This window comes from Sinocyclocheilus rhinocerous, unplaced genomic scaffold (assembly GCF_001515625.1).
Source record: "Sinocyclocheilus rhinocerous isolate Xijiao unplaced genomic scaffold, SAMN03320098_v1.1 scaffold352, whole genome shotgun sequence".
Lineage (NCBI taxonomy): Eukaryota > Metazoa > Chordata > Actinopteri > Cypriniformes > Cyprinidae > Sinocyclocheilus > Sinocyclocheilus rhinocerous.
This window is the reverse complement of record NW_015642448.1, coordinates 820,140-832,765: the sequence shown is the minus strand read 5'-3', so window position 1 is coordinate 832,765 and position 12,626 is coordinate 820,140. Positions and strand designations below refer to the sequence as shown.

General features: G+C 38.9%; 2 protein-coding genes across 3 annotated transcripts; one reads left to right on the top strand and one right to left on the bottom strand.

The window, feature by feature from the left end:
• Nucleotides 1–337: 337 nt before the first annotated feature.
• h2az2a (H2A.Z variant histone 2a) lies at nt 338–6,997 on the bottom strand. Of its 2 annotated transcripts, none has more exons than XM_016572785.1 (5): nt 5,418–6,997; nt 1,177–1,254; nt 901–1,014; nt 680–809; nt 338–580 (listed from the first exon to the last, which is right to left on the bottom strand). In XM_016572785.1, exons 1-5 carry the CDS (start codon nt 5,436–5,438, stop codon nt 519–521), a joined length of 405 nt encoding a protein of 134 aa, XP_016428271.1. In that variant the 5' UTR covers nt 5,439–6,997; the 3' UTR covers nt 338–518. The 2 variants fall into 2 exon arrangements, with proteins under 2 accessions (XP_016428271.1, XP_016428272.1); XM_016572786.1 differs by lacking the exon at nt 5,418–6,997 and adding an exon at nt 2,665–2,818.
• purba (purine-rich element binding protein Ba) lies at nt 4,143–5,411 on the top strand. Its single transcript, XM_016572784.1, has one exon. It carries the CDS (start codon nt 4,372–4,374, stop codon nt 5,344–5,346), a length of 975 nt encoding a protein of 324 aa, XP_016428270.1. The 5' UTR covers nt 4,143–4,371; the 3' UTR covers nt 5,347–5,411.
• Nucleotides 6,998–12,626: the final 5,629 nt, after the last annotated feature.

The window sequence follows — 12,626 nt, the reverse complement described above, 5'->3', positions numbered from 1 at the left end:
TTATGTATGCTGAAGTGTATTTATCTCTCTCTATATATATAGGTTTAAATGTGATTGCACATAACACAATCCTGGTTCACATTGTCACCCACAAACATTGAGATATATTTGAAATATGGAAGACCAAGGCAGACAATACAAAAGAACAAACAACATTTTTTGTTTTGTATAAAATGTTTTTATTATTTCCATTTTTCAGTATAAAACAGCTCCATAGGTCTGGCCAATTCAAACAATTCCACTGCCACAGCAGGAAAGATCAGACACTTCCTGTTTGTCTCTCTCTAAAATACCTGACATTTGGGTTGAGGGGGGCGGGGCTTATTTGCCATTCTAGTTTTGGCGATATAACATTAACACAAAACTCTACAAATCACTTGTGGTTAGCTAGTATAACATTAATATTAACTTAAAAAAAAAAAAAAAGAGAATGGATGAACGGATGAACAAGCCGATCTGGTCACACATCCCAAACGCAAGTCCTTGAGTCCATGTCAGCATAGCGACCCCAACGGGAATTACGCAGTCTTCTGCTGGCCCTTCTTACCAATCAGGGACTTATGGATGTGAGGAATCACACCTGCAAGAAGTCAGCAAACATACAAGTGCTTAAAATCCTAATTTGTCAAGAGAGCAGCATGTTTGCAACCAGCACAAAATAAATTAAACTCCAACATACCACCACCAGCAATGGTTGCCTTGATGAGGGAGTCCAACTCCTCGTCTCCACGAATGGCCAGTTGTAGATGGCGAGGAGTAATACGCTTCACCTTCAGATCTTTTGAAGCATTTCCTGCCAACTCCAAAACCTACGACAAGAATTAAACACGATTAGTAGCGTGCTACAAATCTGCATTAATTTGCTTTGCAGTATTGAAAGTGAGTGGCACAGAATCTTACTTCAGCTGTGAGATATTCAAGGATGGCTGCACTGTAGACGGCTGCTGTTGCTCCCACACGACCATGGCTTGTAGTGCGGGTCTTCAAGTGCCTGTGGATACGACCCACTGGGAACTACAAATTTCAGATATGCATTCCCTTAGAAAGTAGTATCCGACATTTTCTTTGACAATTGTGACCTAACAAATTCCTCAACTACACCCATCTGACTGAAGGATATCTAACAAATGGACATTTAAACAAGGTAAAACCAGCACAGAAAAAAAAGAGGCTTACCTGAAGTCCAGCCCTTTGTGAGCGAGACACTGCTTTTGCCTTGGCCTTGCCACTGTCTTTACCTGCCTTTCCTCCTGCCTACAAAACAATACATAGACTCAGATACAAACATATTCAAGTATTTCAGTGCACAAAACAATCAGAATAATCAATAACAGTATGAGACCATTTGTATTTCCTTCAGCATATTTAAAGCATATTGAAAAATAAAACATATCAATGCATTTCACATATAAAAATTAAATATGTAATACTTAATTTCTATATGTCAAATATGTTACAATTCACATAGAAAAATTAAATTACAAAAAAAATAAATGTACAATTATGTAAAAATAACATTTGCAGAATATATAACATTTTTACTAACAAAAATTAAATTACATTTAACATATTTAATGTAATATTTAATTTAACACGTAATTTTGATATGTAACAATATATTATAAAATGCATAATATTTGATATGTAACAATATATTACTAAAATGCATAGTGTATCTTTTACATTTCATTTTTATATGTACAAAATTACATGCAATTTAATTTCACGCAAATTTCATATTGCAGAATATTAAATAATTTATACAGTATATTTACACAAAATAATGCTTTTTTTTCTTTACATGTAAAAAAATATATATGTAACTGCGTGTTATAGTTAAGGGTGTCTACTATTGTGCAAGACATCAAAACATTTATTTTTAATGTATTACTCATAAGTAACTAACTACCGGAATACTTTAGCTCTACAAAAAAAAAATGCGGGTTTTGGAGAAAATACTCCACTTCTCTTGGCACTTTGCACCGTTCCCGCCCAGAAGGTATGATTAAAACATCCATTAGGAATGGGATCCTGCTTTTCCTTCCAATGAATTAAAGTTTACCTAAAAACTTTCAGCAATGCCATCTGCCACTTCAATGAAGGCCAATGAGTCGATTAACAGCATGTTAAAGCAGGTAAATCTCCCGCTCATATGACTGTCTGCCACGCTAAACTTACGATACAGTTTATCAGTGTTTCTGACATTAACCCGCACACACACAAAAAATGCATAACGCAATTCACAGGAGTCGGTGGTCTCTGAAGAACTGTACAGTTACAGTAAATAAAGTTTATATGAACTGATCAGCGCGAGCTCCACACTGCCGCTAATGGATAGAGTTTAGCTTAGCTATCCTGCTTGGAGAAATTTCACAACAGCTGCGACGTCTATCAACAAAACCGTTAAAATCAAAACGATAGTCGGGCTCAATACGCTAATCATTTAAACAGGGACCACATACGTCGTGATTAAATAACGAGTAACTACAAAACGGCTATTAGCACGAGCTACTCCCGCGAGCTAGCAAGAGCAAAATCCAACCAGCGTTAGCTCAGAGCTAGCGCAGAATCTTTAAAAAGACGACAAATAAGCTAAAACAAAAAGGAGGGACATTTCGAGTTATAGAAAACAGTCATACGGACCAGTATTGAAGAATTACATACCATTTCAGCGAAGTATTACTTTGAATGGGATCCGGGGAGGTCTGTCTACAATCTATTTCGCCTCTTGACTCGGAGGAACAATAAACCCCGGCCCGTTCAGCAGCGAACGCTCGAGGCAGCCCGATCGGTGGAATCAGCCAATCAAAATGTCTGTTGTTGGTTCGAATTTCGGGAAGGCCTATGAGAATTCGGCATGTATCTGCTTCTACCATCCCCCATCGATGTACGGATAGCACGTAGGCGGGACTTAACAGTGACTGCCTGAAATTTTACAGAAAGCACTTAAACCTCTATTAAAAGTCGTAATGTAAATGACTAAGCTGAATTATATAACCAAATAAAAATTCTAATCAAACTATAATTTTGTCAATCGTAATTATGTTACACGAGGCTGAGGATTAATACTATATGCACTAACTAAATTACTAATTTTATAAACTAATTTATTTGCACCAAGTCAGGGACTTTGAAACTTTTTTTAATGTAAAGGACCCTTTTATATGACACCCTTACTTATGAGAAAACATAAACGCGTTTGTATATTTTCTGTGCATAAAAACATTTATACAATGTGTAAAAAAGGCAAGTGCTAGTTAGCATGAAATTATATATATATATCAGAAAGAGCTTTATTGCCAAGTGTGCGACTGCGACAGAAGCTTCCAGTACACAGACAGGTTGACAAGTGACAAGACACAGATAACAAAATAAAAATAAGTGAGTAAAAATAAATATGTAAAAAACAATACACAATAGACAGTAAACAGTATATTGTATATATACTGGGTGTGATGGGTCCAGCGAGATTTTGCCAGCTCTTTTACTCACTCTGGATGATATATATAGGCTATATATAATAACGTGTTGTACGGTAAATAAATAATTATCTTCATACTGCCATTGTACTAAAGGCCAGAACAAATTATTAAATATTATCTGTAAAATATTTACTTTGCGTTAGGTTGCCAGCGTATCTTTTTTTTTTTTCATGAAGGTAAACATTTCTGTATTTGTATAGCCTTTTCGCAATATTTTTTTCACAAGCATATTTTTTTTCTGTAAAATATTTACTTTGCGTTAGGTTGCCAGCGTATCTTTTTTTTTTTCATGAAGGTAAACATTTCTGTATTTGTATAGCCTTTTCGCAATATTTTTTTCACAAGCATATTTTTTTCTCCTTTAAACTTTCTGTGACACGTTTATTTAGAAGTTCTTATAGAACTGCTGAAACAGTTCTACTCTGCTATCATTGAGTCTGTCCTAAGCTCCTGTCGTCAAGTCAAATTCCTTGTGTGTGTAAACATACTTGGTAATAAAGCTCTTCTGATTCTGATTCTGATATGTAAATTACTAGAAAACGATAAAAGGTTGACTGAGGGATTATTCTCCATGTACCGTTGGAAAGGCTAAGTGTTATCTGCAATAAAGTGCTTGTGTTAACACGTTATCGACACCGCTGTACACCAATCGCCCATGGTACTGTCAAAACAATAGGGTGCGCTTTACACTTTGACAGACAGTCCTAGTGAGCCAAAGAGAATGAGGATTCGGCGTTTACTCGCATAACGGACAGGTTGCGATCCAATTGGAGAAGCGAATTTATGACTGACACGTCAAACGCCCAATCCAAGATGTTCCTAAGGAGGTGACGTTCCAGAGCAATGGGCCATTCATACGACGTTCTCATGCCTCCGAAGGCGGGACCTGATGAAATACGGGTGGGAAAACAAAACGCAGCTCTGGGTGATGGTGAAGATGGCGGATGGGGATAGTGGGAGTGAGCGCGGTGGAAGCAGCGGCGGCGGAGGTGGAGGAAGCGGTGGAGGAAGCGGATTCCAGCCTTTCCAGAGGGATCAAGAGACCCAGGAGCTGGCGTCCAAACGGCTTGACATCCAAAACAAGCGCTTCTATCTGGACGTGAAGCAAAACTCGAAGGGCAGGTTCATCAAGATCGCCGAGGTCGGCGCTGGGGGCTCCAAAAGTCGCTTGACACTTTCCATGTCAGTCGCGGCGGAGTTTCGGGACTACCTGGGGGATTTCATTGAGCACTACTCCCAGCTCGGACCCAGCTCCCCGGAGCAGATCGCTCAGTCCTCCGGCGGCGAGGACGGCGGGCCTAGACGGGCCTTGAAGAGCGAGTTCCTAGTGAGGGAAAACCGCAAATACTACCTCGATTTGAAGGAGAACCAGCGGGGGAGGTTCCTCCGGATCCGTCAGACCGTCAACCGCGGGCCTGGTGGCTTTGGCGTCGGAGGAGGTGTACCCGGGGGTGGCATGCAATCCGGGCAAACCATTGCCCTTCCAGCTCAGGGTCTCATCGAGTTCCGCGACGCCCTGGCCAAGCTGATCGACGACTACGGCGGGGACGACGAGGAGCTGGTCGGCGGCGGCTGCGCCGGAGGTTACGGGGAGCTCCCCGAGGGCACGTCAATCACGGTGGACTCCAAGCGGTTCTTCTTTGACGTGGGCTCCAACAAGTACGGGGTGTTTCTGCGGGTGAGCGAGGTGAAGCCCAGTTACAGAAACTCTATCACGATACCCTTCAAAGCGTGGAGCAAGTTCGGCGGAGCGTTCTGCCGCTACGCCGAGGAGATGAAGGAGATCCAGGAGCGGCACAGAGATAAAGTGTACGAACGGAGAGCTGGAGAGGAGTCGGAGGGCGACGACTTGGATGACGACTGACCCGCGCAGGTGTTCCGTCGCTGGGTCGACCGCACAGAGCGAGAACCGCGCGCAGGAGGGGAAAGAATTACCGTGCATGAAACGAAGAACATTAATGCTCTATGGCGAATAAAGATGTTTGACTGAGAAACAATGTCATGTATATGTAAGAGAATCCTGTTTAAAGCAGTATAGACGATATTTGGCTAGATAAATGGATATTTCTGCTGGCTGCTCTATAGGTCTTGTCATTTTGAAAGTTCTCCCCTTTACAAAGAGAAAAAAAAACACCCTTTCACCCAGAGACTTAGTTACTGAGTTCACAAACGAGTCGACAGGGACGTTTGGTGTTAGTGTATCAAGATTCGATGAATATCTCTACTATAGGTGTTTTTGGTGTTGTACCATACGATGGAGAGCAAACCAGCATCATCTGAATGATGTGTGAATCTCATAGTTAGCTCATTCAGGACGTGTTCTCTACTAATTTGTGTGTGTGTATATATACATATATATAAAAGACTCGGATCAAACAGTGTAAAAATTGGAGGTTGTTATAGAGTTCAACTTGTGGACACACAATACAGTTCAAGCAACAATGTACAAACAGTTCAAATGGTGCTATAAAACCGTGCTCCGCCGGCGCGCTGTGAAGATTGAGGTTCACGCGGGCTGGTGAGTTTTATTTTGTTTTCCTACTGCATCTTGAGAGCAAATTACTCTTGATTGTATGTACTAAATTGGGAAGTGCATTGGTGCTGATGCCGCTAAATTTACCATTGATACTGGGTTTGATTTGGCTCTTTTAAAGGGAATGATACTGGTTTGCCTGACATCAAGCCGGGACAAATTAGTAGTTTTCGAATTTAATACATGGAGAGCTTTGGTGACATAACTGGAAAGGAAATCAAATGCAGAACAACACCCAACTGGGTTTAAATAGATTTATTTTTAAAAACAATATACAGAAAAAAAAATTATATATATATATATATACAGAAATATATTTATATATAGACATATAGAATCAATTATAAACGCTTCCTGAACAGGCTATTTAAACAAATAAAACTCGGATGCAATTATACATAGGGAAATATTTCTTACTCGTTTTCCATACATTTCCTATAGTCTTTATGGTTGAAAGAGCATAGAAAAAGAATGACAAAATTGTGAAATATACAAACTAGACTAGTTCTCAGTTTAGTTTGTATTCCTTTTTTCAACAACCCAAATGACAATATAACACTATTCTTTTTTTTTTTTCTCAAGTCTCTTCCTCTGTATATTAAGTTGTCACATTTCTGAGTCTTACTGCAGCCTGTTTTCTCCTCTTCTCCCAGATCTGTCCAAATGTGTGTGCCTGTTAGCAACTTCCCTCTGTTATCCTTCTCTTACTGATATTGAGTGGGTGTTTATGCATTTATAATTTGATCAGAGAAAAAGGAGTGAACTCCCTTTCGTTTTAATTTTCAGGCCTTCTGTAACCACAAGAATTAGCCATACACACCACCTTGGAGCCATAGTGATTTTTTACTAATTTCACTATTCATATAAGTTTTGACCTCATTCTTGTCTGTACTGTGTTATGTGATAAAGGCAGCTCTTCAGTCAAGTGTGTACTGCTGTAATTCTCCACAGACTTCCTTTGAACAATAAATAGAATTACTTTGCTGAGAACATGAGTTTGTTTTTTGTTTTACTCTTTCACAATTCTTGACAGCTGTGTTTCTTCTGCACCGTAAGCATCGCCGAACAGATTTGCAAAAATAATGTTTTCAATCAGCTTTTCCAGTCTACTCCAGCTTCTAGTGAAATGCTCATTGTGGGTTATCGAGGCCTCATGCAACTGCTGTCAGTAAATCATAATCATCCAGGGCTTCTGCAAACTCTCAAAACAATCATATTTACACTTTACAAAATGTAAATCATAATCTTCTTATGTTTAGTCCATAACCTGCAGTAGTTCTTATAGTCATGCATCTTATTGATCTCGGCTGCATCTTATTTTAGTGTCGTTGAGTTTTTTGTAATATTTTGAATTAATTTTTATTGTCATATTTACGTTTTTATTTCAATTTTAGTTTAAATATTAGTCATTTTGTGTTGTGTTTTTGTCATTTTTAATTTATATATATATGTGTGTGTCTACATAGCTTTCATTAATTTTATTTCAGTTTTAGTTTTAGTTATTTTAGTATATCAAGGTAAACTAAATAAAAATGTGAAAAGCTGCCATGGCAGCAAGCTGTAATCATTCTTGTTTACTATTTTTTTCATATTTTATTTCAAGTACCCAAACATTTTTTATGGTTTTAGTTAACTATAATAACCCTGCTTGGCTGAACTACAATGGTCTTGCTGTTTCACATTATAATTTCTAGTGCTGAATGCATTGATGAGATTGAGAAGGTGCCCAGAAAGACAAAATGCATACTGGGGTCTGGTTTTAATAGGACTGCTCCTTCACAGAGCTTCTTATCTGTGTGAAGCAGAATCTTGCAAACTCGGTTTGTTCCGCGCCACAGATCCAGTTTGGCCTCAAGGATGTTGTAAGCAATTTCTGCAGAGAGGTTTTTGCTTAGGATGGTGCAGCTGGTGACAACACTGAAATGGCCTTTTATTAGTGGTGTTGGCTAAGGCAAGCATCACTAATACAGTACATAGGGATTTGAACAAACATCCTTCACTGGACATGAATACTTCAAATCATGTGGTTGTTGAGGAAATTCATGCTGATGACAATAAAATTAGAACTTAAAAACTTTTTTACTTAAATGAATAGTTCAGCCCCAAAATGAAAACTCTGTCATCATTTACTCATGTTGTTCCAAACCTGTTTGACTTTCCTTCTTCTTTACTTTACTTTTACTTTTAGTCATTTAGCAGACGCTTTTGCTTCTTTTTAATTAGTTTAACAAAACTCAAATTGAATTCAGCTGGACACACTTTCCTGTTTATCACAACAAATGGCCAGGCAAAGCGCACGACACTGACAAGGTACGCGACACAGTACGAGACCAAACGCCATTTCAGCACGTCTCCACAGTAAACAAAACAAGCGTTTCCTAGCAACGACAACTGCGCTAAACACTGCGACAAGAAATAAATACACTTACAAGCTGCTTTTAACTTCTGCTGATTGACTGCTTCTCACAAAGACTATTTCTTTACACTGTTTTGATTACTCCAGAGCACTCGTAGATCTACAATGATTTTCAAGTGCTACTTAAGTTACGATGCTTTTGGGAAACAGACCGTAATATTAAGATCAGTCGTACGATCGTTTTTACGAACTTCTTAAGCCCCGTTCACACCGCCAGAGACTTTTTCGCTGCTTGTCGCTTGTGGCTGGCAATTGAGGTCGCTAGTAGGCGTTCCCACTACTGGTTGCCTACTTCTTCTGTGGAACATAAAAAGAATATATTTTGAAGAAAGCCAAACAGTTTCAGTTCAAATTGACTTCCAATGTATTTTTGTTCATGGAAGTCAATGGGTAACAAAACAGTAAGGATCATTGAAGAAAACCAGAGTTCAAGTTACAGAAATGCTGCCTCTGTGGATTTCAAGGCCTGTGGGAATATACTGAATCTGGTAAGCAAGTCAAATTAAATCTTGCTACACTGTCAGGTTGTGCAAGATGAGGAACATTATGTACTTAGGAATCTATAATCAGTTTTTTCAAAGTGATATGTGGTTATTTTGGCTTCAAAGAAGAATGCATTCTTGTCTGCGACTGAAAGGAGAATTATATTATATTCAAGGATATTCAAGAAAGAAGTTCTATTTTTAACCGTACATTAATTTTCCCAAGAGACTGAGTAAACAGTCATGTACAAAAGGTTGGTTTGCTCAGAATTGCACAGATTATCAGATAATTTATGAAGAATTTCATAACTCACATATTATCAATGCTTCACATAATCAGTAGGAAAGAAGAATATTTTAAACATCTCATTATGTATCTGCTAGTAATGAGAAACTAGAGACATTTAACATTACGTCACTTGCTCACCAATGGATCCTCTGCAGTGAATGGGTGCCGTCAGAATGAGAGTCCAAACAGCTGATAAAAACATCACAATAATCCACAAGTAATCCATATGACTACAGTCCATCAATTAAAGGTGGGGTATGTATTTTTTCAAAAACGCTTTAGAAAACTGAGTCAGGCCGAGTACCAAAACAAACTTGTAGCCAATCAGCAGTAAGGGGTGTGTCTACTCATGATGAGGAGGAGAGAGCGCTCAGTGCACAGGACACACATTAGCCTTGAGCCGAGCGACAGAAAGATAGAGATGGCGGATAAAAAACGAAAGAGGAAAACGTCTGCGGAACAAAAGAAGGCTTACGATAAGGCAAGAAGCAGGACCCGTGTAAATATCGGATCATCTTTCCAGCGCTAGAAAGAACTCAAGGAGCGGAAGGCCTGCGATCGGACGCCGAGTTTGTTTTGTTTCTTCTAGATAGGTGTGTAACACCGTGTCTACACCGGACGGGAAAGTTGTCGCGCTGCGCCACAACAGCTAAAGTCTGTCTACAGTGGACGGGATAAAGCGACCGTTAAAAATCATTTGAAATTTGTGTCAATACGTCATAAATAGAACGCAGCAGCAGTTTTCTGTCGGGGATTTGTCGTGCCGCGCCGCGCCGCATCCAGTGTAGATAGCATCACTGATTATAATGAGTTCTATAGTATTTTGTCGCGCCGCTCGCGTCTGGTGTAGACACGGTGTAACATTGGTTTTGCTTTGTTTCATAGAACTAATCGTTGTCTGGGTTGCATATGTATGTGAGGGGCGGAGCTATCAAAATAGGGGCGAGACCCTTTTGGGGTAGGGACGTGTTTGTTTTGGTTATTTGAAATATCAACATTGGCTACCAGAAATCACTTACCCCACCTTTAATGTCTTGTGAAGTGAAAAGATTTGACAAGATGACTTCTTTTCGCTGAGAAAAAAAAAGCAATATTATGGATAGAGGACTTTAAAAAAAACTTTAAAAGCTTTTTAGGGAAGAAGAAAGGTTCTCAGTTGTTTGGAATAGTAGGATATCTGTTACAACCATTGTAGCAACTCATGCATCTAACAGCTACATCTGTAAAGTGATACAGTGTCTCACTTTACAGTAATGAAGAACAACTATCCCCCCTCATTCTCATGTCCTGTAACGTCCTATTGCATCAGTGCTGAGATAAGCCCCATGATCCTCATCTGACGTGATTTCATAATCAGTCACGGTAAGACTCACACACACAAACACACACACGCTAAGCTTCACTGATGACAGTTCAAGGGTATGCAATGGCACGCCTGGCAGAGCGTCCCTGATTCAGGAGATTATTTCACATTCTCTGCCATCCTGCTGAGATGAGGATAAGATGCTAAAAACTGTCAGCCAGACATTTACATTTAGTCATTTGGCAGACTTTTCTTTTTAGATTTTATTATATGTAATTAATATAATATGTATTAATTACATAATTTTGTTATAATAAATAAAAAGAAAACAAGAAGATAGAATAAAAAAAGAAAATAGAAAAAGAAAGGAATAGAGAATGCTAGTGTCAGAGGATCTTTTTTTTTTAAAGAAAACAAGTAGTAAGAATAGAAATAGAATAGAGTGCAAGTGTTAGAGGGTCAAGTGTTTTTTGTTTGTTTGTTTGTTTTAGGATTAGAATAGAGAGTGCTAGAGTTAAAGGGTCAAATTAAGATGTAAGAGATTTTTGTTTTTAGACGATTCTTAAAGATGGCTAAGGACTCAGCTCGGATTGAGTTGGGCAGGTCATTCCACCAAGAGGGAACAGTTAATGTAAAAGTCAGTGAAAGTGATTTTGTACCTCTTTGGGAAGGCACTATAATGCGTCGTTCACTTGCAGAACGCAAGCTTCTAGAAGGCACATAAGTCTATAAGTAGTGAATTTAGGTAAAGGGGTGCAGAGCCAGTGGTGGTTTTGTAGGCAAACATCAATGCCTTGAATTTTACACGAGCAGCTATTAGCCAGTGTAAACTGATGGAAAGAGGTGTGACTGTGACATGTGTTCTTTTCAGCTCGTTAAAGACTAATCTTGCAGCCGCATTCTGGATTAGTTGTAGAGGTTTGATAGAAGTGGCTGGAAGATCTGCTAAGAGAGCATTGCAATAGTCCTGCCTGGACAAAACAAGAGCTTGAACAATGAGTTGTGTAGCATGTTCCGAAAGAAAGGGCCTGATATTCCTAATGTTGTATAAAGCAAATCTGCAGGACTGGGCATTTTTAGCAATGTGGTCTGAGAAATTCAGCTGATCATCAATCATAACTCCAATGTTTCTGACTGTCTTTGAAGGAGTTATGGTTGTTGATGCGCCTAACTGGATGGTGAAATTGTGATGAAGTGATGGGTTTGTTGAAACCACAAGCAGTTCTGTCTTGGCAAGGTTGAGTTGAAGGTGATGGGCTTTTTATGATTTGTCTTTTACAGGACATTCAGTTCTGTTCATTCAGACTGTGCCGAGAGCTTCATACTGAACAGTCACACTCAATCCACTAATCCTGAGAGATCTCCATTCACCTTGCAGTGCTTATGTGCCAGGCAGAGCAGTTAACAATAGTTCCACTTCCCATTGGCTACATATTAGTTGCACAATATATTAGTTTTTGTTAATATTTTGAATTCAATTTTTTATGTTATATAATAATATAATATACTATATTTTATATTTTCTGTTTTCCTTTTTTTTTGTTTACCAAAATAAGATTTGTTTTTAGAAATATATATATTTCAATACATTTCTTTAAGGTTTTAGTTAACTATAATAACCTTGCCCAGAACTCATGGAAACCACAACAAACTCCTCATTCTATTCTATTCTATTCACAAACACTTTATCAAACAAGAGCTAACAATACTCACAGTACTGCAGGGCCATGTTTCAAGAACATTTTAAGGACATTTTTGTAAATAACAAATTTGTTACCGTGTTCACTTCTTGATTTGCCAATATGGAACATTTCTTTAGATGCAGGTCATAAGTTACCTAGGATAAAAGTGTCTATCAAAATGAGTACCTACAAATAATTCAGAACAGTGGGCAGGGATTGTGATTTGGAGGCAAGTACTCCATCAGGATCACTAGAAAGAGGAGAGTGTGATGATGAGGAGTGTGAGCAGCAGGGCATCAGAGGGACGTGACTCATGACAGAAAAGCTCTTCTGTGCACTGGGGGCTTTCCAGGGCTATATTTAGCTTTCATGTTGCCATGTATGCTCTCATATTTATAGTGAAACAAGCTCAAATGTGTATATGCCCCCCACCCCCCAC

What these genes read in the sequence shown, in the direction of transcription:
- purba (XM_016572784.1), top strand. Translation starts at nt 4,372, where the DNA reads ATGAAATACGGGTGGGAAAACAAAACGCAGCTCTGGGTGATGGTGAAG.
- h2az2a (XM_016572785.1), bottom strand. Translation starts at nt 5,438, where the DNA reads ATGTTCTTCGTTTCATGCACG. An exon ending in TTGAATATCTCACAGCTGAA is followed by an intron (nt 810 to 900) that starts GTAAGATTCTGT and finishes TTCTTGTCGTAG; the next exon opens with GTTTTGGAGTTGGCAGGAAA. An exon ending in GGCAACCATTGCTGGTGGTG is followed by an intron (nt 581 to 679) that starts GTATGTTGGAGT and finishes GACTTCTTGCAG; the next exon opens with GTGTGATTCCTCACATCCAT.